Consider the following 26,702-nt stretch of genomic DNA (forward strand, 5'->3'; position numbering starts at 1 on the left):
CCAGTCTCCTTGATCTCGAGCGTCTGCACTTCCTCGAATGCTTTGATGTTCTCCGACGACGTGACTGTATAGAGCCGCTCGTTCAGTCGCGTTCTTGACTCGTAACAGTGTTGCACGATGCAGGGCGCTTAGTTGCAGGTATTTCGGTGCAGACATGTACGTCTGCAGTGCGTGATGTAAGAAGGTGCTGTGCACTTGCTGGTTCCGTCTCCGAAGTTTCTGCAGGAGTAGCGCGACTGACATTATACTGCTCCTTCGCCGTTGGCTCAGGATCAGTCGGCGTTTCCTTCACACAGTGGAGCATCATATCTGCATTTTCTGCTTTGTCTTTAGACATCACCGCAACTGTGCACTCCCCGATGCCTTGTCGACAGCGTTGGCGTCCGACACCACAGCAGCTTGAAGGCCACCCGTTGCATCTGGGACTTCGGTAGCATCCATGATATGGTCTTGCAAAGCATCGTCAGGTGGTCTTGTGCGATTCCGTAGTTTACCAGCGTATGTCACTAGACAATCTTGTGCAGAGTGTCCGAACCGGTGACAATCTTCGAATCGTGGCTTGGGGCAGTGTCAACGAATGTGCTCGGCTCTGTGACAACGTAGGCATAATGGATGCCTGCCAGGAATGAGTACTAGGCTCTGTAGGCCACAAACAGTCACTAGATGCGGAATGTAGATCACGCGAACTCCATCCTCCAGTGACACTCCATCTTTTCCACATTGGACACCCTCCAAGTTTCTGCAGATGTGGCTTTATTCTTCCCGAATGACTGAAGCGCTTCATGTATGTAAATATCTTCCATGCGCTGAGGCAGCCATAGCAGTTACATCTTAACTTCTGTAGGCTCAGGGTCTATTACAACACAGCGGCGCCCCCGAACAAGAAATTCACCACAAGTGACTAGCTTGATTTTAGCTAGCGCTCTCTTGCAAGTCACCATCCACAGATGTGACATTTGAAATTGACCGATCGAGCTTATGTCTGAGATCGATAACGTTCCGGAGAGCATCTCTAAAGTCTTGGGCGCGGTACGGACGACAAGCGAGGTAGGACGATACGATAATCATTAGTGCTGGTAAAAACCTGTGCAGTACCTCGGCATGAAGCCGATTGATCCTTTGTGGTGGAGAACATCAAAAACGCTACCGTTTAGAACGGCGTCTTCGACATTCTCCTCAGGCTATACAGCCACGATTGCATGCTAATGCTAATAATAATAATAATAATAATAATAATAATAATAATAATAATAATAATAATAATAATAATAATAATAATAATAATAAATGCATGTTCTGCCATCGAGGCTATACAGCCACGATTGCAGGGCATGCATTTATGCCAACCATATGACTGCGTTCGACGTCGTCGTGGTCGTCCACAGCTGGCGCGTTATGAGAGCGAGAAACACCGAGAGACGGAGACGCATTCACGGAGCGGGTCTGCCGAAACACGTCGTCGGTGTTGCCAGCTGCGCTGTGCAACGCGCAGTCACGGCCGTAAGTGCGTGACGCGCGAAAAGAAATTGTGATCATCACGAGTACTAAGATGAAAAGTTCGCGCGCTTCGCTGTTTCAAGCGTTCCTCGTCCGAGTGCAAGGTTAAGCGTTTGTTTTTTGAGTGTGAGTGTGTGTGTGTGTGTGGGGGGGGGGGGGGTGCCGGCTGTTATAATATGCTTAGAAAACTTGTGCCGCCCCTTTCGAGAAAACTATTTTTGAGCCTTAGTCGAGGTGATCGTGGTTTGACAGCTTTTCCCACGAAAAAGGAAGAACAAAAGGCCGAGAATGCTTGCCTGACAAGCTTGTTATAGTCGCCTGCCAATTTGCGTCTTGGCGACAGGCATTAATCATGGCATCGTCTGACCACGTCGCATCTCCCTGCTACCTCGTCTCGCCCTGCCATCTTGCGCTCCTTCGCGATGCATGCTGTACCCCGAAAAAAAAATACGAAGGTATATCGCTTGCGGGGGAATCATGAGGCATTGCTTAGGGGGGTATTCATTGCCGTTCATTGTCTTTTGTAACGGACAGATTTAATTTTGAAGCAATTTAATTTCGAAGAATCTCAAGCGGCAATTGCGGGGGAATGCTGCTAACCACGCCACCGAGCAAACTCGAGACATCAAACGCAAGCGACAACGGCGGCCTTCGGGCATACCGTCAGTGACGTTGTTCTGGCCGTGGCCTATAGTGGTTTGACCGTCCGACACGGCTACGGGAGGTGGTCGGTTTGATTTCTACCAACGCACACCCACCGCAAAAATGCGAAATGCAAAATGGGGAATGTGCCCCCTGCCTGGCGCTCGGTGTTATCAGGGGTGTGCTACGCACGCAGGCAAAGGCTCCGAATGTCATATCACGCCCTACGAAATGTCCCGGAATCGAACCGTAGCCCGCGAGGGTTGTTCACTGTCAATGTTACCGTATGTACGTTATTTTTAGGAACCCTCAATTATTGTATTTATCCCATTCCTTAATCTTGTATAGCTACACTCGTTCTCTCCGTCGCAGTCGTCGCATCATGGTTAGTTCAGGTCCATTGAGTACAAACTTCGCTTAGCCCTATTTTCCGGTAGGGGAAGGGTTGGTAAGTTTTTTTTAAAGAAAACACTTACTTTCTCAGCATAAGGGTAGCTTTTTTCTGTATCAACCCCTTTGTTTTTGATGACATACTTGAAGGCGGTCGTGACGCTGCCGTTATGACAACCATGGTTTCCCATTCTTATCGTGCAATCAACAATGTTCTGTGGGCTTAAGATTACCACCTTGCCAGTCTTCTTAATATGGTAACTTTCAAGCGCTGCCATCTGAAAAAGTTTTAAGAAATAATGAACGTTTTGCCAGAATATATCTCTAGCTATGGTTTACGCGGAAAAATAATGCTTATAAATAATTGGCGGCGAACAGTTTCCGCACAACATTTTAGAAGCACCATTATATTATGTAATCCGTGCATCTTGCGGGCTTGCGTGAAGCGAGAACGCGGAGTGAGTTGAAGCCGTGCAGAGTATTTAGGTCACTTACCTTACTGGGGGCAATGCACGCTCAAGTTTTTGAATGCTGACGAGGTAAACAGGCACATGCATCGTTACGGCTTGAATAAACATAAAGGGCGTACGAAGTCGCGCATCTTGCTTTCGAAGCAACAAGGTATTGATTGCATCAATGGCTATTAGATATTTAGCTACAAATAATAGAAGTCTCATATCTTAACCCATCAAGGCTCTTCGGCTGCCATGGAAACAACTATGATCGCCTGATATGGCGCTTGCCGCTATGACAATTTTCTGCAGGTTGCTGCAGGAATTGGCCAGTGGTCTTAGGAGCGCTATGGCATCGGTTTGAGGAAATTTCCATAGTTTTATTAGTGGCACGAGCACCGAGTGACATTCTTGTTTATTGCGCAGCAACTTCCGGTTAGGGACCGGCTTCCGGTTTGTCACTGATGTGGGACGAAATTTAAAAAAAATAATAAAAAAAAGGTAGATTTCGATGGTTCTGTTATAGTTGATGAATATAACATCATAGCATAGGTTTACTACATTAAATAGCTAATTAAATGTCCGGAATAATTAGAAACAATTAGGAAAGTGCAATGATCGTTCACCAAAGCACACAATAGTAACTTTAGATATCCACCGCATCAGTACAGGTCTTCGTGAAACTCAGACCAAAAGTGACGTCATCAGTGACGTCACACGTAAACCGAGGGTACCCGCTGATTACACCTAAGAGACCTTAAAGCGAAAGCCTTAGTCGTGCTCATGACTACGACTACGCCCATGAACCTTTAGCCTTTTCCTTCACTTAGTACCACATCCGAACCCATTCCATTGGTTTTTTGAGTGCTAATATTTTTTTTCGCTCAGTTATTCTCATTTTTGCTGAGTCATGGTCATGACTATACCTTCTACCACAATCCTTTAGTGTTTCCTTCACTTAGTGCTCATGTCCGAAACCATTTCAGCGGTTTTGTAGTATTAATCTTTTTTTGCTGAGTCCTTGTCATTCTTGCTTAGTCATGCCCATGATTATGACATCTACCATCATCCTTTAGTGTTTCCTTCACTTAGTACCCACGTCAGAACCCATTTTAGTGGCTTTTGGGTGTTAATCTTTTTTCGCTTAATCATTGTCATTTTTCCTGAGTCATGCTCATGGTTACGCCTACCACGATCCCTTACTGTTTCCTTCCCTCAGTAGCCCCGTCCGAAACCATTTCAGTGGTTTTTGAGTGTTATTTTTTTTTCGCTGAGTCATTGTCATTTTTGCTGAGTCATGCTCATGAGTATTACTTCTACCAGCGTCCTTTAGTGTCTCCTTCTCATAGTACCGACGTCCGAACCCATTTGAGTGGTTTCTTTAGTGTTAATGCTTTTTTGCGCTGAGTCATTGTCATTCTTGCTCAGTCATGGTCATGACTATGACTTCTACCAACATCCTTTAGTGTTTCTTTCACTTAGCATCCACGTCAGAACCTATTTAAGAGGCTTTTCAGGGTTAACCTTTTTTTTCGCTGAGTCATTGTCATTTATGCTGAGTCATGCTCATGACTATGACTTCGACCAGAATCATGTAGTGTTTCCTTCACTTAGAACCCGCGTCAGAACCCATTCCAGTGGTTTTTGAGTGTTAATATTTTTCGCGTAGTCATTGTCATGATCTACATGACGCGCACGTCATGGCTTTTATGTCATGCCCTATAATGTATGTTCGTCAGACACTCCTGTCATACTATGCCAATTTTGGTACCCACCAAGTTAACGAAACGACCGAGCACCATGACGTAGGCGGCTGTTTCATGACCTACATGGCATGCACGTCATAATATTCATGTCATGATATATCATTTATGTTCGTCATATGCTCTTGTGATAGTATGCTAATTTTGGTACATACCATTTTAACGAAACGACCACGAGATCACAAAGTCGTAGGCGGCTAGATAGATAGATACTGTCAAAGTAGCAAATGTTCTAACAAGCTAATTAGAGCTGCACACCACCTGGCACAGAGTGAACGCCTGCCTAACACAGCGGAGGGGTGACGTCACTCCCTCCTCTCTCGCTTCGTCTCTCCCGTCGCACACCTGCGCCGTCGCTCGCTCGCACGCGCCACCTGCGCGTCGGCGCTCGTTACATGCTCACACGTCATCGGCGGAGGGGTGCGTAAGGTGCGCTTCGTACGCCGTCCGCTACGGGTCTACGCATCACGCTCTCCTCGCCCTCCTTCGCTCCCTCGCCCGCTCCTCTGTGCGTCGCGGTTTCCCGCCAGTTCTGTTGGCTTGCTCCTATAAGTTGGGTTTCCCGCCCTACACCAGAGTACACCAACGCCGAGAAGCGAGTGCCACTAGCAGATGCCTAAGTCCCCTGGCTAGGGTCGTTTCCTATTTTTTTTTTATTTATCTGCAGGAGTACCATTCTGAGTGAGAGCATAGCCGGTAGGCAATAGCAATGACTACAAATGTATAATCATGCCTTACATAAAAGAGAACCAATATTTTGAAAACGTGCACTGCACACACGTGCGCGCACACAAACAAAAGAAAAATAAAGCACAAACGCGCGGCTTTATAAAAGCAATAAATAAAATTCTAGGCAGTTTATCATGAAGAGAACATTAACATTGTAAATAAAGTTTACGATTGCACAATTATCCGCATTGTGCACATACCAGAAAAAAAAATAAAGGAGATTCGCACAGACTTTCCACATACCATAGTTTTGCAGTATGTACAGGTATGTCTTCCAAATTTAAAGCCCTTTACACTTATAATGATGCATTAGTGGCGAGGACGGTAATACGTATTGAACCTGAACCTGCCGTGGTTGCTTAGGGGTTATTATGTTGAACTGCTAAGTACGAGGTTGCGGGATAAATCCCAGCCATGGCGGCCGCATTTAGTGGGGGGAAAATGGAGAAAACATCCGTGTACTTAGAATTAGGTGCACGGTAAAGAACGACAGGTAGTCGAAATTATTTCGAAGTCCCCCTCTATGGCGTGTCACATAGATGGTAATTTTGCCACGTAAAACCCCCTAATTTATAATGTTGAACTAGGCTTGCCATGAGCTTTGCGCACAATTATCTGTAACCCTGCGCATGTCTGACATTTTCCACAACTGCCGACAAAAGGTCCTTCCAAAAGTGAAGTACAGAGGACAATATACTTTAATGCGATTAGTATTCTTGCTACTTCAGACGTTTTGAGCCCAAGTATTTCGCTATGTAACCGCTTACGCTGACCCAATGCCCCAAGTTTTCGCCAGCTTCGTTCACTAGCTACAGGTTCGTTGCTGTGGTGCTGTCGTGGTCGTTCCATCATCATCCTTCCAGCTACGTCACCTCTCTGCTGCTGCCATGATCGTCACGCCTCCTAGCCGACTCAGTAGCCCAAATAATGTAATAGCTTCCCCCACGACTTATGTGGTAGTTGCCCTGATGCCATAGTGATCGTTTCATTGTCATCAGTAGAGCTTCATCATCGGACACTGGTCATGCCACCCACATCACGCCTCCTATCTCGAATGAGTCACCGCAATTTTTCAATAGTTCTGGCCTCTTGGTATGTTGATGCCATCGTCATCATTCCATCCTCAAAATTCCTGCTGCGTCATCTCCCACGGTACGCGCCGATGTTCTATAATAGTTTTGGCCACATTGTATGTGCACGTCGTTAAGACCTCCCCCCCCCCCCCCCCCCCGCGGTCTTTTCATGGCCGTCAACCAAGTTTCCTCATCGCACTCTCTTCATGCCGTCTTTGTAACGCGATCGCCTTCAAGCATTAGTTGTAATGCCGTCTTGCGGCCGTAGTCTTCAGTCCACTGTCATCATTCTAGCTTCATCATCCGAATCTCATCATGGGTTCTTCATCCCGCCATTACCGTCACACATTCATTATCATTATATTTCCGTCATGCCACAGTCGCCATAGGACATTGGAAGTTCTGTCGACGTCATGCTTCAATAATTATGCTGTCATTATTCAATCGTGAGTATGACGCCAACTAGCATCGTCGTCATTGTGATGCCTTCTAACCGTCGCTGTCATGCATCCATTCTCATACCGTTATCGGCATGTTGCCGTGGTTGTGCCATCATCGTTAGGCCAGTTTCACCTTGCTGTAATCGGCACACCATCTTCATCGCGCATTCCTCCACTTCATCCTCTTCACCTTCATTCCATTGTCGCTATACGATCGTTAGGGTGTACTAGATTGGGGGAGTGTGTCCAGCGGAGACCACGGTAAGCGGAGAGGGTGAAGAAAAAAACGCGGGAATTTGCAGCGGCGCTGCCATCGCCCTCTTCAGAAGCTCCGGCCAATCCAGTGTCTCTGCGGATCGACGGACCGGCGGCGGTGACGGGGCCGCCGAGCTGTCGTCTGGTTACAGTGTACTAGAATAGGGGCAGTGTACTCACTGCCATATCCCTGCGCCGCGTCGCCGCGGCGCACTCTGTGTCGACTGCTCCGGCGCCCGCCAGAGGCGCTGCCGCCAGTTTCTCCTGAAAACTTCCCTCGCTTGGTATGGAGTACGCTCTGTCGGATCGCGACGTTGACTGTTCTCCCTCAAGGGCTGCAGAAGATAGCGCCAACCTTTCCTTTCTGAAAACTAACCACTTAATATCGAAGTTGTCGGCTCTCGACTGCAAGTCCCGCCGGCGTTTTCAGCAGTATACTCTCTGCTTGTTCTCTGCTTGACGCTTTACTCAATGTGCACTCTTAGTGAGTGAGAATGGCTAGCCGCCGTCGAAAATACTGCTTTGAACCTGAGTGCAGATCTGCCTACAGTCGTGTGAAAGATGCACCAAAGGCGTCTTTGCTCGGCGTTCCACGTGATGAAGAACGGCGAAAGGAATGGGAGAGGAACCTCAAACGCGCAGATAAGACACTGGATGAATCTTGCAAGTCTGATTTACACTTCGAACCGCGATTCATAATTAGGGACCTGTGCACCTTATAAATATAGAATGCAAAGAGGTGTGAATTCCTCGTGACAATTGCCACTGCTATCAGAAAACGCTGTTCCCACGATTCTTCCGAATTTACCACAGTACGTGACGAAGACGACACCGAAGCCCAGGAACAAAACGAAATGGTGTGAAAGGGACGAAGCAACCGCGAAGAAAAGCCGAAGCGCACTAAACAGTAGCTATTCGGAATTTTCACCGGCTGCTCCCGTCGCTTCCGGGATCATTCTTTACTTCGTTGTAAATAAACATTGTTAATTATTGCAGAAATGTACACCCGTGAGCAAAAGTATACGGACCAGGGATTGCGCGATAAAACTGATTTTTTTCAACTGCCTGCGAATGCAACTTGAAATTGAGGACTGCAGTCCAATCTTGGCATTGCGAGCTTTAACGTGTACTGGTCAATTCCACTTTATGCATGTTAATTACGAAGAAATTGAGTTTTTTCGGCGACCCTGTGGTCTGTATACTTTTGCTCACCGGTGTACCTGGTATTTTCATCCTTTCGATTTCATGTCGCATTAACGTTACGAAAGATGTAATACATAAATAACCAGCTAACCAGCTTAAATTGTGCAGCAGTGATACCTAAATATTTAATTTCGTGAATAGATGGGGCAACGTGAAAATGTCTAAGGCGCTGCACTCCTTACCAGCGAAAAAAAAAAAAACTCGAAGTGGTGGTTAAATTCGGCGCTGGTGGTGCTGGAAACGCGGATGCGTGGTCATTGTGGTGAAACCACACTGACCATTTTATCGATCAGCTGCAGAAAAAACTCGAGTGCCTCTTGCTACCGTGACTGCAGCGGCCGTATCAAGCCTTTAACAGAACAGCATGCATAGCAAGGCTACTTCATCCGTGCCTCCGGCTCAAAAAAAATCGCCAACCCTCTGTAGATCAGCCGCAACAATAGTAATTTATTTCACTGCACACTGCGAATGTGCACCAAAAGAACTTTCGTGCGCTGCACGTCGTGCATTTTACTTTTATACGGTGAAAACAGCAACACCCGATAGCTGTTTTACCGCGACGCGTAGGAAAGTTTCAGGTGACGCTGCGAACCGCGCCACTGTCGGCGGCGACATGAAGTGCATCAAGCTCTGCCGTGGTGTGAGCGCACTACAACTCTTCTAGTACACTGTACGTCTGGTCGACCACAGCCCCATCGATAAACTCTGTGTCTGTAAAACGGCGCTCGCGCACCCATCGCTTTTCCCTCTCCCTAATTGGTCATTTCGAACGAGAGATGGCGCCACCGACGTAAACTAGCTCCTACCGCGCCCCCTGCCTTCGCTGGGATTACATGTCGTCGTGTGCGTTGCTTTTGTCGGTTTTTGTGGTGCAGCACGGCCCACGTATTTTAATCCTGCTTGGTGCTGTGAGCGTCGACCTGAGATGAACGTTGAGTGACCATGATTGCACGCTGCTTTTCACGTGCGTCCTCCAGGAAGCAGTTATGGCTCGATGCGCCGTTTGTATGGGTGTTGCATGGGGTGTTGTATGGGTGTTCTGTGCGGCTGTGGCTGCCGTGGCGTTCGGGGGAAGGCGACGGTAGCGCCACCTGGATTTTCAATAAAAAATACCTCAGCAGATAGCCCTCGTAGGATCCATTCCCCCAATCTAGTACACTCAACCATCGTCATCATTATCGAATTATCATGTCATTCTTGTCACGTCGTCGTAGTCATATTGCCGTTGTGGTTCCATCGACCTCTTTCCGTCTACGCCATACCACCGCCGTCACTTTGCCGTCTTCAAACGGTCGCGGTCATGCCGTCATTCTTATGGCTCACGTATGCAAACAGCGAACATAGCAAATTAGGCCGATACCGAAGACAGTTTTTTCCGTATATAGATAAAGCAAAGAAAGCCTCAAAATTACCAGTACAGATTGTTAGTAACGCGACTTCAACAATAGCGTTGGTCGCTACTATATAATGTTGGATTCCCATCGCAGGTCGTGGTGTCGGAGTCTGACGTTTCACTGAGCGTCGCGCTCTAGCGTATACGTAACCGGTGCCGGGTAGCTGGCCTACGCTAGCGGGCCCACGCCGTGGTCCCAGCCTTCCTGACGAGGGTTGCTGCTTTAGTAAAGAGTACGACATCGAGAGGCAGAATGAACGGAAGAGGGGGTTTATTTAGATAGGAGGGGCAAACTTACTTACAGCAAAAGGAATACTCGTACTGGGCGCAGCACGGAACGCAGTACATCGCTCTCGTAGCATGAGCTACGCCTCAGAGCAGACTCCAATGTCCGAGAAAGACCACCCTGTGCTCCCTAGATCCCCAAGCCCGGGACACTTGCGGTCAAACCTTCCTCCAACCGGAGCGTCCGAAATTGCCGAAGAATCGGTCCTAAGTGCGAGGGTGCACAAAATCACTCCGGCGCATTTTTTCCCTGAACCCGATGTGCGAAATAAACTCCTGTACACAAGGTTCACCATCCCAGAGAAAGGAGGGCATGCTTGTTGGCAGGAGCTTTCACGATTATGTCAATTGACGCGTCTTGGTGAGGGAATGACCCAGCGTTTCCGCGTGAATTCTCGTGCCGTCATTGGATCACTACCGACAACTGACAGCCCTATGGCAGGACCGCAGGCAGTGCATCCAGTCTGTACAGCCGGTAAACAGGCGAACGTCAATGCAAACGCCATATCACTGACACCGACACTTCTCGTACAGCAACCGAAGCTCCATACCGAGGCCAGCGCAAAGGTCAGACTACCGACATCGCGCGTACAACAACCGAAGCTCCAGACCGACGCGGTTGTATCTCGTCAGCTCTTCCTCAACAACAGCAAGATAATCACCGATACGAGTCCCCAGATTAAGACCACAACCGAAAACTAAATGCTGCGTGAAAGGCGACTCGAAAACGAAACGCGGAAGCTGTTCAGCCTCGAGCAAGTTGAGCAAATACAAAGCAGCGAACCGAATCGCCATCGCTCTTGTTCCTCGCTCGACCGCCACCGCAACGTGAAGACCAACCATCAGCGGGAAATCAGATCTCGAAACCGTAGCCCCGATGCCGGCATATGCACAGCGTCCGCGACCCGATCATAAGGGAAAGCGCCGACGTCTCCCACAACAGGACTCACATTCACCGACCGACCACGCTACTTCCCGCCAGCTACGCCGCAGTGTCCGCCACCGTCAGATGTGCCTAAAGACTACAAGGCTTGACAATTTCATCCAAAAACTACAAAAAGTGTCCAACTTGACCGGTAATCACATGACCTACCGTGTACCGGCGCGCCAATATACCAGCGGACGCCATAATGGTACGTACAACAAGAACAAGACAGACATGGATAACGTGCTCTTCATGTGCAGGTCCAAGGAGAGAACGAAAGAAGCTCCCCTGACGGCTCCTCTGATAATCTGCGTGCCGTCACGTGAAGTCTGGGCTTCTGTTCCAGCCTGGTGGGACCCCAGAAGCAACCGCCGCCAACGCGACAGGGTATTCACCCGAGAGCAACTACGCGAGTGGCAAGAGGTGAGCCAATTCAACAGTCGCCAGCTGGAGAACTTCGCGAACAAGAATGGTGCAACTTCGAAGAAGTTTAGAAGACGACGTGACGCCACTGTCAAAATCAATCCTCTCGTCCATTTCTTGGCGGTGGCAGTGTGTTGTGAACAGAGGAAGAAGAAGCGTACTATATCCACGTGCACGGGCACGGAAACGGGCTCATTAAAGTAGTCGCACCGAACAAACGTAACCGGCGGACACGCAGTCGCTGCGTTCCTTACATTATGTCGTCACGTTGCGGTGGTCACTGCCTCAACGGAATCGTCAAGTGCAAGCTTGACGATTATCTTTCAATTTTACACTTTACGAATTGTTGCCGTGAGCTCGTCAGGTGTATCCACTTGGAATTAATTTCCAGAATGACACCAGTTTGCAGATAAACGCCATCAAACTCCGTAAAAATGCATTGTTGTTCCACTTACTTTTTTTTACCAAAGTACTGTTTTATACATTGAAGCACAAAAGTAACTGGAATGCCCATGTATTTCGTCGCACACTTTGGGAAATAATATCTCGAAACTGGTGTCATCCTGGAAATTAATTTCAAGTGGATGCGTCTTGGAAACTCACTCGCTACAATTCATTACTTATGCGTCGCAAAGTATTTAATTACAAAGTTAAGTAATAAATTTTTGCTAATTATTTGAATATGTGTTTCAAATTCTCGTGCTACTAATATCTGCCTCTTCGAATAACCCAGCTAAACGATGGGAATAATGCTACCTGCCGAAGGCGATTTTTCAGAAATTCGTAACTCTTCACTTTGAACACCCAGTACACCGAAGGCGTCACGCGTGCGTGAACTTTTCGGGTGAGCGCAACATGCCAATAAATCCTCTCATGATACCTGAAAGCATCAAATCTGCTGGATTCGACGAATTTCATCTTGAACTGCGAAGCCTTCTTTTCTATATTGCCCGTATGGGTTCGTTTTATGGCGTGGTGCTAAGACACAGATAAACGTCAATTTTTCCTTTCACAAACTTTCCTCCTCATAGCAGGCCTGCGCAAAAGTGAGCTCCCATGTACATTGTCGAAGTGCTTCGAGTTGTCAACTATTTCGCACCGCTCAGCGATCTGCTAGTCTCCTGGTTCATACACGTGGTAGAGCGACCACCCCCGAAAGGAGTCGGTCCTGGGCTCGAATTATGTCCAACAACAAATTTTTCTTACACCGCGAAGTCTTCTTTTTTGAGGAAACTGTATCGATTACTTCCGTAGCTTCGTGCGACAAGACAGGTGGATGTATATCTTTTTCTTTCATGAACTTTTCTCCACCATGCGGCCTTCTGCTCAATTGATCCGCTATACGTAGTATACAAGTGTTACGAGTTGTGATTTATTCGCCCTTGTTCGGTGACCTGCTAGCCTCGGGGTTATTTGAGCTGGCAGAGCAATTACCTCCGAAAGGCCCTGGTCCCGGATTTGAATCCTGGACCAGGATGCTTTTTCTAACTGCAGGTACTTCTTTTCTCATATATCCGCATGGGTTTCCTTTGTAGCTGTCTGCCATAAAATTGGTGTATATCAGTGGCGTTCTGAAACCAACGGTCAGTCCGTTCATGGACTTTCCTCCACCTTGCTGGCTTTTGCAGAAGTGTTGTGCTCTTCAAAACACCACAAAAGGAAATTCCAAACAGTTTTTGAGTGGATAGGGCACTTTCAACAGCATAAATGAAAGTTAAAACGTACTTTTACGTTAGACCTGAAAATTCCGTACCTAAAAAGAGTGTAAAAGCTTCAAGAAAGAAATCTACGACCGTCGTCGGCACTCAAATCTAAAGATTTCAGAAGTTGCTGACATAAGTAGGGTTAGGTATAAGACGCGTTGCTGCCATGTTCACTTCCAGCCTGTTCCCAGCGGAGAAATGAACTAAACAATGAACTTTTGTTTCATATAGTGCGAGAATTTGAAAACTGACAGAGCCGGTCACACACATCTTTCTTTTTTCAAAGATAACCACACGGGACAAAAGCTAGTGTTGTCATCGTGAGGCGAACCCGAGAAAGTTTTTGACTCAGTTTTGAACTAACGCAACAATAAAATGCAACAAGTGCTTCTCGTGAAAAGACGCTTCTCATAATTTTTTCCTTCTGGTTCGTCATTTGTGGGATTTTGGAGCAGAAAATTGCTTCCCTAGAACAAGCTGGTAAGAATGGACTAGTGGCATGCGTAAAATAATGAACTTCGGGTCCGTAATTTCTTCAGCATGACAGCGCTGCAGCTGACGATGCTGTGTGTACGACAGGATGCTTAGCTTCTCACGTGTGCACCGGCGTTCCACACGCACTATAATAGTCGTAGCAAGTTCCCTGTGATCATTTTGTTGATATTTGCAGAATAGAGATTTGACACCGTGGACAAGGTAACGACTTCCCCACGTGAACCATTCGAGATCATTTGGCTCCGGAGCTACAGATCTGCCTCGAATAGTATTAGAAATGGTTAGCGTTCAGAAATGCAGTGACTCCGTTGGCGAATAGCATGATTAGCACTCTTCGGGAACTTCATGCGCCTCTGGGAACCATTTTTTACAGCGAAGCTGTTAGCCTCTATTTGGTCGGCATTTTCCGCAGGATGCTCTCCCAAAAAACAGGCGGCCGCAGCCCCTCAGACAGACGAGAAACATTAGCTGGAAAATGGGTTTGCGTTTGAGTTTTCTTGTAATAGAAGTATGTTTTTCTCGTATATTCGAATTAAGAGTGCTACCTTGTCTGTTGGTTGTGTGCAAGTGGTACTTTCACTTTCAGAAATTGCATTAGTTCATTAACGCACTTGCATAAGGCGTAGGGCTTACAAGAATGAGGATATAAGCTGCAATTCCGCACACCTGCGTGCGCGCGTGACGAACGTGTGCACTTAGTGTGTCCTTTGTCCTGAGTGCGTGGGTGCTGTGGCCATTGCATGTGTCGCACACCGTATGCTGGGACCGTCATCGACATTATGGCAAACACTGTCCAACAAAAATACCGCCACCTAGCGGAAGCGACCACTCAGACGAACCAAAAACTGCTGTGGGACAAAGGCTGCGTCTTTCAGTTTCCACGTGACAGAATCATATTTTCTCGTGTAGTCGTATTATTATCTGAGGCGATCATGTGTGCAGCTTCTGTATAAGACGTACTTTATACTTTTGGTGAAGAAATGTACTTTTACACATTAATTTAGTTCAATAAGTCACTTGCGCTTAGCGGAGGGCCTAGCAGAATACCCTTCCACACAAGTTCGTCTTTGTGTAAAGCCAATCGCAGCTTAGCCTTATGTCCAGTTTCAGAGGCTGGGGTGGAGGCGGATATTTTTATCTAACCATTTGTTTGCCAGCTTGGATGACTAGGTTATCCGTGGTGTAATGCGTACAGTATCGGGCTGCTGCGCTGGTACAACAGGTTTGACACCAACCGCCGGACAAACTTGGCTCACTGGGTACGTGCAATCAGTTGTGCGCCCCACTTCAAGATACATCTTTTACTCTAGCTTGTGTCACTTGCAATCTGGCACTGGGCTATATATATATATATATATATATATATATATATATATATATATATATATATATGTTCTAGTGACAATTACGGCCACCAGCAGGGGACGAAGAAGAAAAAAATCAAATTATGGGGTTTTACGTGCCAAAACCACGATCTGATTATGAGGCACGCCCTAGTGGGGGACTCCGGAAATTTGGACCACCTGGGGTTCTTTAACGTGCACCTAAATCTAAGTACATGGGTGTTTTCGCATTTCGCCCCCATCGAAATGCGGCCGCCGTGGCCGGGATTCGATCCCGCAACCTCGTGCTCAGCAGCCCAACACCATAGCCACTGAGCAACCACGTGTACGGCGGGTGAGACGAAGAAGAAGACGTTTGTTGTTGGTTGTGCTCGTGCTAGCCCCGTTTGACCGTTGCGTGCAGCTGGGAATTCATATAAACGCCGAGCACATCTACCATTTTAATGGTAGATGCGGGGGCTAGCAATTGCTGGAGCGTACTGGTTCCCTTTTCATTCTGAAACTCCATACCTGGACTCTACCCCGCACATATATATATATATATATATATATATATATATATATATATACATTGTAGCGGCAAATACCGGCGCCAGCAGAAGACGAAGAAGACGATTCTTGATGTTGGTGCTCGCACTCGCTCCGCTTGGCCGTTGCCTGCTTCTCGCCTTCATAAAAAAAAAAACACCGCATATCCACGGGGTGAATGATGATGAGTGGGCGAAGCTCCGGAGGGAATCATCGGTAAACCATGAATCTTCCGTGTAATTCGCCCAGTCTCGCCACACTAAATCGAACGATTGACTTCCACCAATGACACGCGCCATATGTGACGTCATTCCTATTTTATAACAGCGCCCTTCATTATAATTGCACCATCTCCCGCTTAAGGGGACGCTAGCACAAACGCGTTAGAAACGTGCAGTACTCTCTAGTAAGGGGGAGAGGCCACAGCGTCTTACGCAGCCGTTTACACATGTTTGCCGCGTTTACCGCGGCAAACATGTGTAACCGCGTTTGAACATGTGTAAACGCGTTTAAACATGTGTAAACGCGGTAAACATGTGTTTACCGCGTTTGCCGACGCCATCACATGACTGCTGAGAGAGTATAACCCCCGTATTCATAAACGCTCCTCGACTTGAACTTGACTTGCCACCGCCTTCAACGCGTTTCGAACGCGCTGCCCAAGGCGGTGGCAAGTCAAGTTCAAGTCGAGGTGGTGGTGGTGAAAAACATTTATTTGTACGACAAAACGTACGAGGAGGTATGCTCGGGACGACCCTGAAGAGGCCGCCCCTTACAAACACTAGGTGGAGTCCCTAGTACGGGACCCCAGGGGCAGTAGCCGCCGCCTGGGCGCGCTTAACCAGGGCCTTTCTGGCCCGTAGGTCTGAGCAGCCAAGCAGGGCAGCCTCCCAGTCCTCACGGGTAGGGTTGGGTAAGGGGGAAAGGCAGGGTTGGATTGGCAAGCCCACACCATGTGGCAGAGGTCCGAAGACTTCTCCGCACAGTGCGGGCAAGCTCCAGTAAAGGCCGGATCGAAATGTTTAAGAGCCGCAGGGCACAGCATAGTGTTCGTGAAGAGACGGAGCAGGAGACGCTCCTCCTCCTTTTTGAGGCCTCTACACGGGCGGGTGTAGAGTTCGTGGCCGGATTGATAATAAGCTGTAATTTCTGTATACGAGTAGATTGGGTTGGGGGTGGAGTCCTGATCGGCGGGTTCAGAGAAAAAATCACAGCATATCCACGGGTGATTGATGATGAGTGGGCGAAGCTCCGGAGGGAATCATCGGATCTCCCGCTTAAGGGGACGCTAGCACAAACGCGTTAGAAACGTGCAGTACTCTCTAGTAAGGGGGAGCGGCCACAGCGTCTTACGCAGCCATTTACACATGCCGGAACGTGCACCGCGTTTGCCGACGCCATCACATGACTGCTGAGAGAGAATACCCCCCGTATTCATAAACGCTCCTCGACTTGAACTTGACTTGCCACCGCCTTGGGCAGCGCATTCGAAAAGCGTTGAAGGTAAAGCGGGAGGCCACAGCGTCTTACACCAGCTTCTTACACGGGCCGTAACGCGCTAGCACAAACGCGTTAGAAACGCGCTAGAAACGCGGCCTTTCGTTAATGTTGGGTATTTATTGCCATCGTGGTGCATGCGTCTACGTGCGCTTCTTGGCGTAGTGGTTAGCGCCGCACGTTCGGAAGCGAGGGGTCCCTGGTTCGATTCCGGGCTACGGACACAACTTTCGGAATTATTTTTTTTCATAAAACGCCGGAAGCGTTCTCCGGAAGCCGGAAGCTGGCTTCCGGAAGCGGAACCGGAAGTGGAAACGGAAGCGGAACCGGAAGCGGAAGTCAGCTTCCGGTTATACTATACGTATACATATATACGTATATATGGGTATATATACATATACGGACACACAACGCCATCTATTGAGCAATTCATAAAACTAGACGTGACTACCTACTACGACGGGGACGAACGGGTGCCGCTATAAGGAGCTTCGCCCCTAAAACACCGGGTTTGGAGTCATAATGGCGCGCCAGGGCCTCCGCCCGAGCCAGGCGTCTGCCATCATGGTGTGTGCATGCCATGTACCGGGGAAGAGGGCGCACGTACAGGGCATAGCGCCATTCTTGTGGCGTACGTACGCGCTCTTCCATCTGTCTGAGAGGTGGGAGGTGTAGTCGGGCAAGGAGGCGGCGACCCGACAGTGTCTGAGAAAGACGTGTGATTTGGTTGGTAAGATGAGCTTCCTTGAGCTCCCGATACGTATTCACCATCCCCAGGCCCAGAAGGCGCTGGTTAGAGGTGCTGACCGGGAGATCAAGGGCCCGCTTAATCATCTTTCGGAGGATGACCTCAAGGGCGTCCTCCTCATGCTTGCGGAGATGGAGTTATGGAGTCGAATACAAGATTCGACTAGCCACAAATGCATTAGCCAGCCGCAAGGCATCTTTGCATCTGAAACCCCCGCGCTTGTTCGAAACCCGGCGGACCATGCGGCCCACCTGGTCCCCCACCTTCCGCAGCTTCCCTAGTGTTGTGTCGGACCGGCGGTGTTGGTTGATGAAAAGTCCTAGGACTCTAATTTCATGTTGGTCAGTGATTCGACCATACTCTAGAGAGAGAGCAATTTTGGACTTGCATTTGGGCGAGGGGCGGAGATGCACGAATTCAGACTTTTGGGGGGAACATTGGAGGCCACTATCGGTCCACTATGGTCGCCGCTTGCTGCCGGTTGGCCTGCATGTCTCCCAAAGAGCCTTGCGTGGCCCAGATGGTGATGTCGTCCGCGTAGAGTGCGTGTTGCACCCCCGGGACAGCCTCCAGCTGGGCAGGCAAGTTCTTCATGGCCAGATTGAACAATACGGGGAGAGGACAGCGCCCTGTGGTGTACCTCTGGACCCTAGAGTGTATGGGCCATGTTCGTTGTCCTGTATGTGCAAGTATGCGTGCCTCTGTGTTAGAAATTGTAAGACGTACTGAAAGCCGTTACGCCCGCAGTTGGTTTGAGAGAGATGAATTAGTATGATTTCATGAGTGATGTTGTCGAATGCTCCCTTAAGGTCCAAGGCCAGAACCACCTTGTCGTTATGGGGGCATTCGATGGGGTCTAGGACTTCCCGATTAAGTTGGAGGAGGACATCCTGTGCGGATCTGTGGGCGCAAAACCCGAACATGGTGTCCGCAAATGTGTTATGGTCTTCCATGAAAGTAGACAACCGGTCCCACACCATAGTCTCCATTAACTTGCCCACATAAGAGGTGAGAGATATGGGGCGGAGGTTGCCCGGATTTACGGCTTTGCCAGGTTTAGGAATAAAGCTGACAAGTGCTGTCTTCCAATCGATGGAGATGGGCACTTCTCCCAGCCAGATAGAATTGAAGTATGCCAACAGTGAATTGTAAGTCGAGTCTGGTAGGTTTGCCAGGAGCTTGACTGTAATTTTGTCCCGTCCGGGTGCAGTGCCACGTTTCATTTTGGCCAGGGCTGCCTTCAGGTCATGGAGCTGGAAAGGTTGATCCAGCTCGGCCTTCTCGGAGCCTGCATATGAGTATGCCGTTCCTCGGGTATCCTGGGTAGTGCGCAGGTATTGGTCCCTGAGCTTGTGTGCTAGCTGAGTTGTGTCAAGTCGAGGAGCGTTTATGAATACGGGGGTAAGGCGGAGAGGCCACAGCGTCTTACACCATCTTCTTACACTGGCCGTAACGCGCTAGCACAAACGCGTTAGAAACGCGCACTCTTTCGTTAATGTTGGGTATTTATTGTCATCGTGGTGCGTATGTCCACGTGCGCTTCGTGGCGTAGTGATCTACGCGACACTGAATTTCCGGTTCCTTTATATAGATCCCTTTAGAGAGGTAGCCAGGGCCAAAATGTACTAAAAAGGGTAAACCATATGCAAATTCCACCAGGGGTAAAAACCTTTTTTTTTCAAGGTTCATACAGGAGCGCTTTCAGTAAAGACAGTTTTGAAAAAAAGTTTTTTTTGTACCGTGGGGAACACATTGTTTAATCTCTAATCAACCCGAGACAATTGACCATGTTTTTCTACATTGTTGGGAGGGAGTGTTCTTGTGGAATGTTTTACAAAGGACAGTCGAAAAAGAATTCCCTCTAGATCCCTACGGTATCAGATATCTAGCGATTGAAAACGACGATGGGCTTCCTTTTGATCTGGTAATGCTCGTTGGCCTTCACAGTATCTGGCGAGCTAGAATGGCGGGCTATTACTGTGACCCAGACACACGACCTGCGCGAATCTACTTGCGAGAGAGTATAAATGCCTTTGTGGAGGTGCAGAAAGCGCATGAATGCGCCCCGGAGTGGTTGTCGAAGTTAGAACCTTTAGCAACATTAAGAGAATTTTGATGTGATTGCAATCATGCTGGTTGGTAAATGTTACATATGATTTTCACGTGCTACTTCGTTGAACTGGGCTGTTGATAAATGCGTGAATTTTGCACATGAGAAAATAAAGAAAAAAGCTTCGTGGCGTAGTGGTTAGCGCCGCGCATTCGGAAGCGAGGAGTCCCTGGCTCGATTCCGCGCTACGGACACAACTTTCGGAATTTTTTTTTTCATAAAAGCAGACGTGGCTACCTACTACTACTACATACTACAGAGGAGGGACAGACCCACACCCTAAGGAGCTTCGCCCCTAAAACGTCAAGCGCATCTAACCTTGAACGCGTCCTATCAATTGGTGGAGGTGCTGGTTCCATTTTAATCCTGAAACTCCGTACCCGGACTCTTCCCCCAGCCTCGGCAATGCCTGAGGACGCGCCACAGCTAGGTGCTCCCGCACCACCGGTGGTCGCCTGCTCCGGCGTACCACGACAGAGCGACCTTGTCATTTTCAACGGCACCGACGAGCACGACGTCGAGGACTGGCTCACTTCATATGAGCGGGTAAGCGCCCACAATAAATGGGATGACGGCGATAAGCTCAGCAACGTCAACTTCTACCTGGCGGGCGTAGCACAGCTGTGGTTCCACAATCATGAAGCTGATATTGCCAACGGGTTCTCCTTTAAAACGAGCTTCGCGGAAGTCTTCGGCCGACCCGCTGTTCGCGATATTTGCGCAGAACAGCGCTTACGCGGTCGCGCCCAGCAATCCGGCGAGAACTTCAGGTCCTACATCAAGGATATTAGGCCTGAAATGGCCTAATAGAGGCCTCAATTGGCACACGTGTGTGTGCTACCTGGATGACGTCACAGTCTTTTCGAAGGACTTTGACTCCAATCTGCACCGCCTCGCTAGCGTCCTGACTTGCATTTCCGACGCTGGACTGCAGCTTAACCTGAAGAAGTGCCACTTTGCCGCCCGCCTGCTTAGCATCTTAGGCCATGTTGCCAGCAAGGACGGTGTCCTTCCCGACCCTGCAAAGCTTCGCGCCGTCGCCGAGTTCCCCAGGCCGTCTACGCTTAAGGAACTCCGTAGCTTTATAGGCCTGTGTTCGTACATTCGCCGATTCGTGCGTAATTTTGCGTCCATAATCTCCTCCTTAACCCAGCTGCTTGCCAACTGCCAAGGCATCTCGGCATGGCCTACAGCTTGCGAAGACGCGTTTGCCACCTTACGCCATCTTTTGATATCCCCATCTATTCTGCGCCACTTTGACCCAGACGCTCCAACAGAAACCCACACGGACGCTAGTGGAGTCGGCCTCGACGCTATTCTAGCCCAGCGTAAGTCTGGCTTCGACGAGTACGTCATTTCTTACTCCAGCCACACTCTCACCAAAGCGGAAACGAACTATTCGGTCACAGAAAAAGAATGGCTTGCTATCGTTTGGGCATCACTAAATTTCCACCTTATGTATATATCGTCGTCCATTTGACGTCGTGACTGATCACCAATCCCTGTGCTGGCTGTCGTCATTAAAAGACCTATCTAGCCGCCTAGCTCGTTGGGCGCTTCGTCTGCAGGACTATGACTTTCGTGTTGTCTACCGGTCAGGCCGTAAGCACTCGGATGCCGACGCTCTTTCGCGCTCACCACTGTCTGATGAATATGGTGCTACGTCTGTCTCGAGCTACGATTCTTCTTCTCTTACATTCGCCGACATGCCATCTGAGCAACGCCGGGATCCTTGGATAGCCTCTCTTCTAGAATATTTATCTCAGTCGTCACTCCGCACCACCGACCGCTCGCTTCGGCGCACTGCTCGCCACTTTTCCATCCGCGAAGGGCTCCTGTACCGCCGCAACTACCTCTCTGATGGACGTAAATGGTTGTTACTAATTCCTCGCCATCTACGTTCTGACATCTGTGCCTCTTTTCATGTGGATCCGCAATGCATCCATGCCGGTGTACGGAAGACGTATGCACGCCTACGGATTCGATACTACTGGCGCGGAATGTACCGCTTCGTTCGGCAGTACGTCCACTCGTGCTCCAAGTATAAACGCCGCAAGAGCCCACCTAACCAGATAACAGGGCCGCTTCAACCATTGCCTTGTCCCTCCCGGCCTTTAGACCGTATTGGCATTGACTTGTACGGCCCTCTACCGTACACCCCAGATGGCAACCGCTGGGTTATCGTCGCCGTGGACCACCTCACGCGCTACGCCGAAATTTAAGCGCTTCCGCCGGCCACAGCACGCAAGGTCGGCTTGTTCATCCTTCGAAACCTTGTTCTTCGACATGGTGTGCCGTGCGAGCTACCGAGTGACCGTGGCCGTTCATTCCTCTTCGAGGCAGTAGAACCCCTGCTCCGTGAATGCGACGTTGTCCATAGAACTATGAGCGCCTATCATCCGCAAACCAATGGTATGACTGAACGCTTCATATGCACTCTCGGCGACATGCTCGCTATGTATGTTTCCGCTGACCACACTAACTGGCACCGCATCCTTCCCTTTGTTACGTATGCCTACAACAGCGCCAATCAGTCTACCCCGGGGATTTTCTCCTTGCTTTCTTCTTTATGGTCGCGAACCTTCCTCGTTTATGGACACGATTCTTTTGTATCGCCCTGACGCTTCCGAATCTACGACTCTAACCGAAGCTACCACTTATGCCGAAGAATGTCGTCAGATCGCACGCTGACTTACCGCGCAAGACCAGGCCAGCCAGAAACATAGTCGAGACGGAGGCTTGTCTTTTCCATCATATTCACCTGGAACGCTGCTATGGCTCCGCGTTCGCTCGTCTACTCCCGGCCTTTCCACAAAGTTAAGCTCAAAGTGTGACGGCCCTTACCGGGTTCTACGACAGACGTTCCCGGTCAACTACGTCATTGAGCCTGTTCAGCCATCTACGGACCAACGGCGTCGCGGACGCGAAACTGTTCATGTCGACCGACTGAAGCCGTCGTTCATTGCACACGAGCCGAACTAGAACTGTCGCCGATGTCAGATATGACGTTAGCCAATAATGCTTCTTTTGTGAACAAACTACTCGTCAGGCACGACACCAGCGTACGTCCCAACTCGTCAGTGATTGTCGCTATGCATTGCAGCAGCCTCTCTGACTCCGCCGCACTACTTTCTCCATCCAGCCGCTTTTATAATCGAAAAGGTGTGCTGCTACCTTTTGTGACAGTGAACGTCAAACAGGGCTCCACAGTTATTTTCGTCCGTAACCCTTTGTCATACCCTGTGATGCTGCCTCAAGGTGAATGTCTTGGCTATGTGGAAGCGATCGGAGGCGCACAATTACGGATGCTCCCGAAGACACGTCCTGCGCCAGTTACAGCACACTCGGTTCTCTCTCTACGTCCGACCCTTTGCCCACAGCCACAAGTGTGTTCGATTCATCTATTGCCGATGGTCTCAGCCCAGCTCAGCGTTCTAAGCTTCTGCGCATCTTAGAAGAATTTCGTTCTTTTGATGCCGGGCAACCTTCCGTGCTGTCACGCACCATATTGACACTGGCTCCCAATCGCCATTGCGGCAACGCCCATCCCGCGTCTCAGCCTCATAACGTCGTGTGATTAATGAGCAAGTCGACGAAATGCTTCACCGCCAAGTGATCCGACACTCAAACAGTCCAGGGGCATCTCCTGAAGTCCTTGTTACGAAAAAAAGATGGCTCTGTATCTGCTCCTGCTTTCATCAATGTTTTCGACTAGATTTCCGAATAGGAACCACGACAACTGTGTATTTGTCGACGCAGCAGGTCGCAAGGAACCTACCGATATCGGAATTTTATCGGTAGGTAGACTTTTCACCATTTTGTGAGCTTGTGATCTTTCGACCACGACGAGGCGACGCGGTTAGGCCTAGGCCTAACCCCGGTGACGTGGGGCGGGATGCCCGAAGTAGAGATGGTTGAAGGGGTGGACATCACCCACGAAGAAGCGAATCGGCCAGGATGGACCACGGCGTTAAGAAGAAACAAGAAGACTCGACTTGAGGCCTCCACCTCGTCGGGCACTGCAGCACGTTTTGGCGGGAGGGGCAACAGCCGCACCACCACCTCCGCCGCAGTGAAACGCCTCGCGGCCGCTTCAAGGCTTCCTCGACTCCCGAGGGACACTATACGCATCATCATCAGACCGAGGGATGGCCTGAATGTAACAAAGGTCAGTCAGATACGCTTCGCGCAAGCCCTGGCTATGGCGGCAACCTTGGCTCCGGCGGAAACGGAGGGCGATGTCATCTGCCCCAACACAGCTCAGAATATCTTTGTGGTTTGCACGCCGCACAAGAAGAACGCAGATGCCTACGTAGGGATTGAACAAGTTCGGCTGAGCTTACAACGTACAAGGCGTGGGCTTACATAGCCGCCCCGGACAGCACGTGCAAGGGAGTCATACGAGTAGTCGACGCCGATATCAACGACGCACAACTCGAAACGATGATCGTTAATCACCGAAACCCTGGGGCCCTGGAGGCTCGAAGAATCAAGACCACTACCACGGTTATCGTGCTGTTCGATGGCATGAAAGTGCCGAACTACGTGTTGTGTGGCGCCAGCATGTTTCGCTGCACGTTATTCAAACGGCAAACGGATGTTTGTTACGGGTGTGGAGGCCTCGGCCATAGAGCGGATGTTTGCCCTAACCCAAACAAGACGGTGTGCCGAAGCTGCGGAACAACATCTCCCGTGGAGGGACATCAGTGCATCCCAAAATGCTCATTGTGCGGTGGGAAACGTCGTACAACGGACCAAAAATGTAAGGAGCGTTGCCAAGTGCCATATATTGTCAGACAAAGAAGGCGGCGGCGCCGAAGGCGCACCAAGAAGGCACAGGTGGCTCGGGAGAGCCGATCAGGTAATTTCAGCGTGTCAAGCGCGCAAGACAGGGGCGCTCCGTCACACCAGCTGCTCGTCGACGCAGTCTCTCCAGGAGGCGCTCCCGTTCCAGGGGGTGCTCCAACTCCCAGGTGCGGATCCAGGAGGAGCCTACCTGGGCGGATCGAGTCAAGCCACAGACAACGACAGCGAAAAAGGTAACGCAGGTAGCATCGCCAGAGCAAAGGGAGGACCCGAAGGTCGCTTTTCTCTTACAAGAAAATGATCGTCTAAAGGCGGAAATACAGCAAATGAGGGCCGACTTCGAAGATTTTCGAAAGGCAAACGCCCAACAAAATGTTAGAGTTCAGAAACCTTCCACTCAGGAGCAAGGGTCACAGGCTAACAAGACCAAATGCAAGGCCCCTCCTCAGGACCAGTCGGATTCTATGGACACCGAATCTAGTCATGAAATTCTTGAGAATATCCAGAAGTCAATGAAGCAGATTATGAAGAGTATTAGCATGCTCAGCCTGAGAATGGGGGTGGTCGAAACAAAACTAGCGATCGTGTGTACACCAAACGCCACGAACCACGGTTCAGTACAGACCATGTCGGGCACGGATGGTAGTAGCGCCCCTAGGGAGCTCCTAATGCAATGTAGGCACCATGGCGGGGAATAATAATGAATTGGTAGTTTGGCAGTGGAATTGCGCCAGTTTCCAAAGGCGCGAGGCTCCACTACAACAGTATATTAAATCACAGGCGGTCAAACCGCACGTATTATTATTACAGGAAACTTTGTGCGAATCTCTGTCCTTGGCGGGCTATCGAGCCGTTGCGGGGCGGGATGAAAACAAACGAGGGATAGCCACACTGTTCAGTAAGAAATGCTCTTTCCAGGAGCATAGAATGCAACTAGGCAGATCCAGGGTTGAAGCACTTCTAGTAGAAATCATACCTAATAGCTGGCTTAAGCAGAGCGTCTACATACTCAATGTATACAGCCCACCATCACAGCAGAGACAGACTTTTCACTCCATCTTAGCTAAACCATCTTCTTTAGCAAGAGGTTCCGCGTTAATCGTGGCTGGAGATTTTAATGCACCGCACACTGTATGGGGTTATACAAGGCAAACCACGAAAGGAATTGCTCTCGTTCGAGAGGCAAACAATTGCGCCCTGGAATTAATCACGGACCCACGGTTCCCAACAAGAATGGGGACGTCTGTAGCGCGAGATGCGACACCGGACTTGACATTCGTTAAGAACATAACCGAGGTGGCGTGGCAAAATCTTCAGGAGAGCTTGGGTAGTGATCACTTCGTCATAACCATCTCTGTCAAGGTCAAATCCCCGCCTCCCAGGGAGTTTCGAGTCACCGATTGGGATGTTTTCCGTAAAATCAGAAAAGAGGACACCGAAGAATACAGTAGCCTAAGTGATTTATTCGAAAGACTAAAGAAATTTTCGAGCAGGCTACTAAGATGGTCAGCACGGAGGTTCAGGTCCCCAGAATTGATTCGCGTTTGGCGCATCTTCTGGAGGCCAAAAGCTCCATTCCGGCACGTTGAAAAACGCAGAGACTCAACCGTAGACTCCGGAAAAAAATAGCGGAACTCAATAGAGAGATTGAAGAGTACTGCGCAGAACTAGCTAACCAATAATGGAGTGAGATTTGCTCGGCGGTGGATGGGCGAATGCGCAAGGGATGAAAGTGGAACCTCCTTAAACATTTTATTTATTTATTTATTTATTTATTTTTACATACTGCAGCCCTGTTAGGGCTATGGCAGGAGTGGGGAATTACACAGTTGTAGGGCGTACACAAATTGCAAATATAAGCAGAACGAAGCAAGAACAAACAACACAAAAGATAAATCAATAACCGTCAAGCTTGAGCAAGAAATCGTCCAGAGGAAGGGAGCGAATGGCACCAGGCAGAAAGTTCCAATAATCAATGGTTAAAGGGAAAAGCTATATTAAA

General features: G+C 49.2%; 1 protein-coding gene across 1 annotated transcript in view; it reads right to left on the reverse strand.

Annotated features, from left to right (window-relative positions):
- Positions 1–506: 506 nt before the first annotated feature.
- The window catches only part of LOC119454161 (cathepsin L-like), an 83,204-nt gene continuing 57,008 nt past the window's right edge, over positions 507–26,702 (reverse strand). The window contains exons 4-6 of the mRNA XM_049667955.1: positions 2,616–2,807; positions 2,159–2,237; positions 507–616 (exon numbers count right to left, since the gene is read on the reverse strand). Coding sequence (XP_049523912.1) covers positions 507–616; positions 2,159–2,237; positions 2,616–2,807 — 381 coding nt within the window. The remainder of the gene's footprint in view (positions 617–2,158; positions 2,238–2,615; positions 2,808–26,702) is intronic.

Source organism: Dermacentor silvarum, chromosome 5, assembly GCF_013339745.2.
Source record: "Dermacentor silvarum isolate Dsil-2018 chromosome 5, BIME_Dsil_1.4, whole genome shotgun sequence".
NCBI lineage: Eukaryota > Metazoa > Arthropoda > Arachnida > Ixodida > Ixodidae > Dermacentor > Dermacentor silvarum.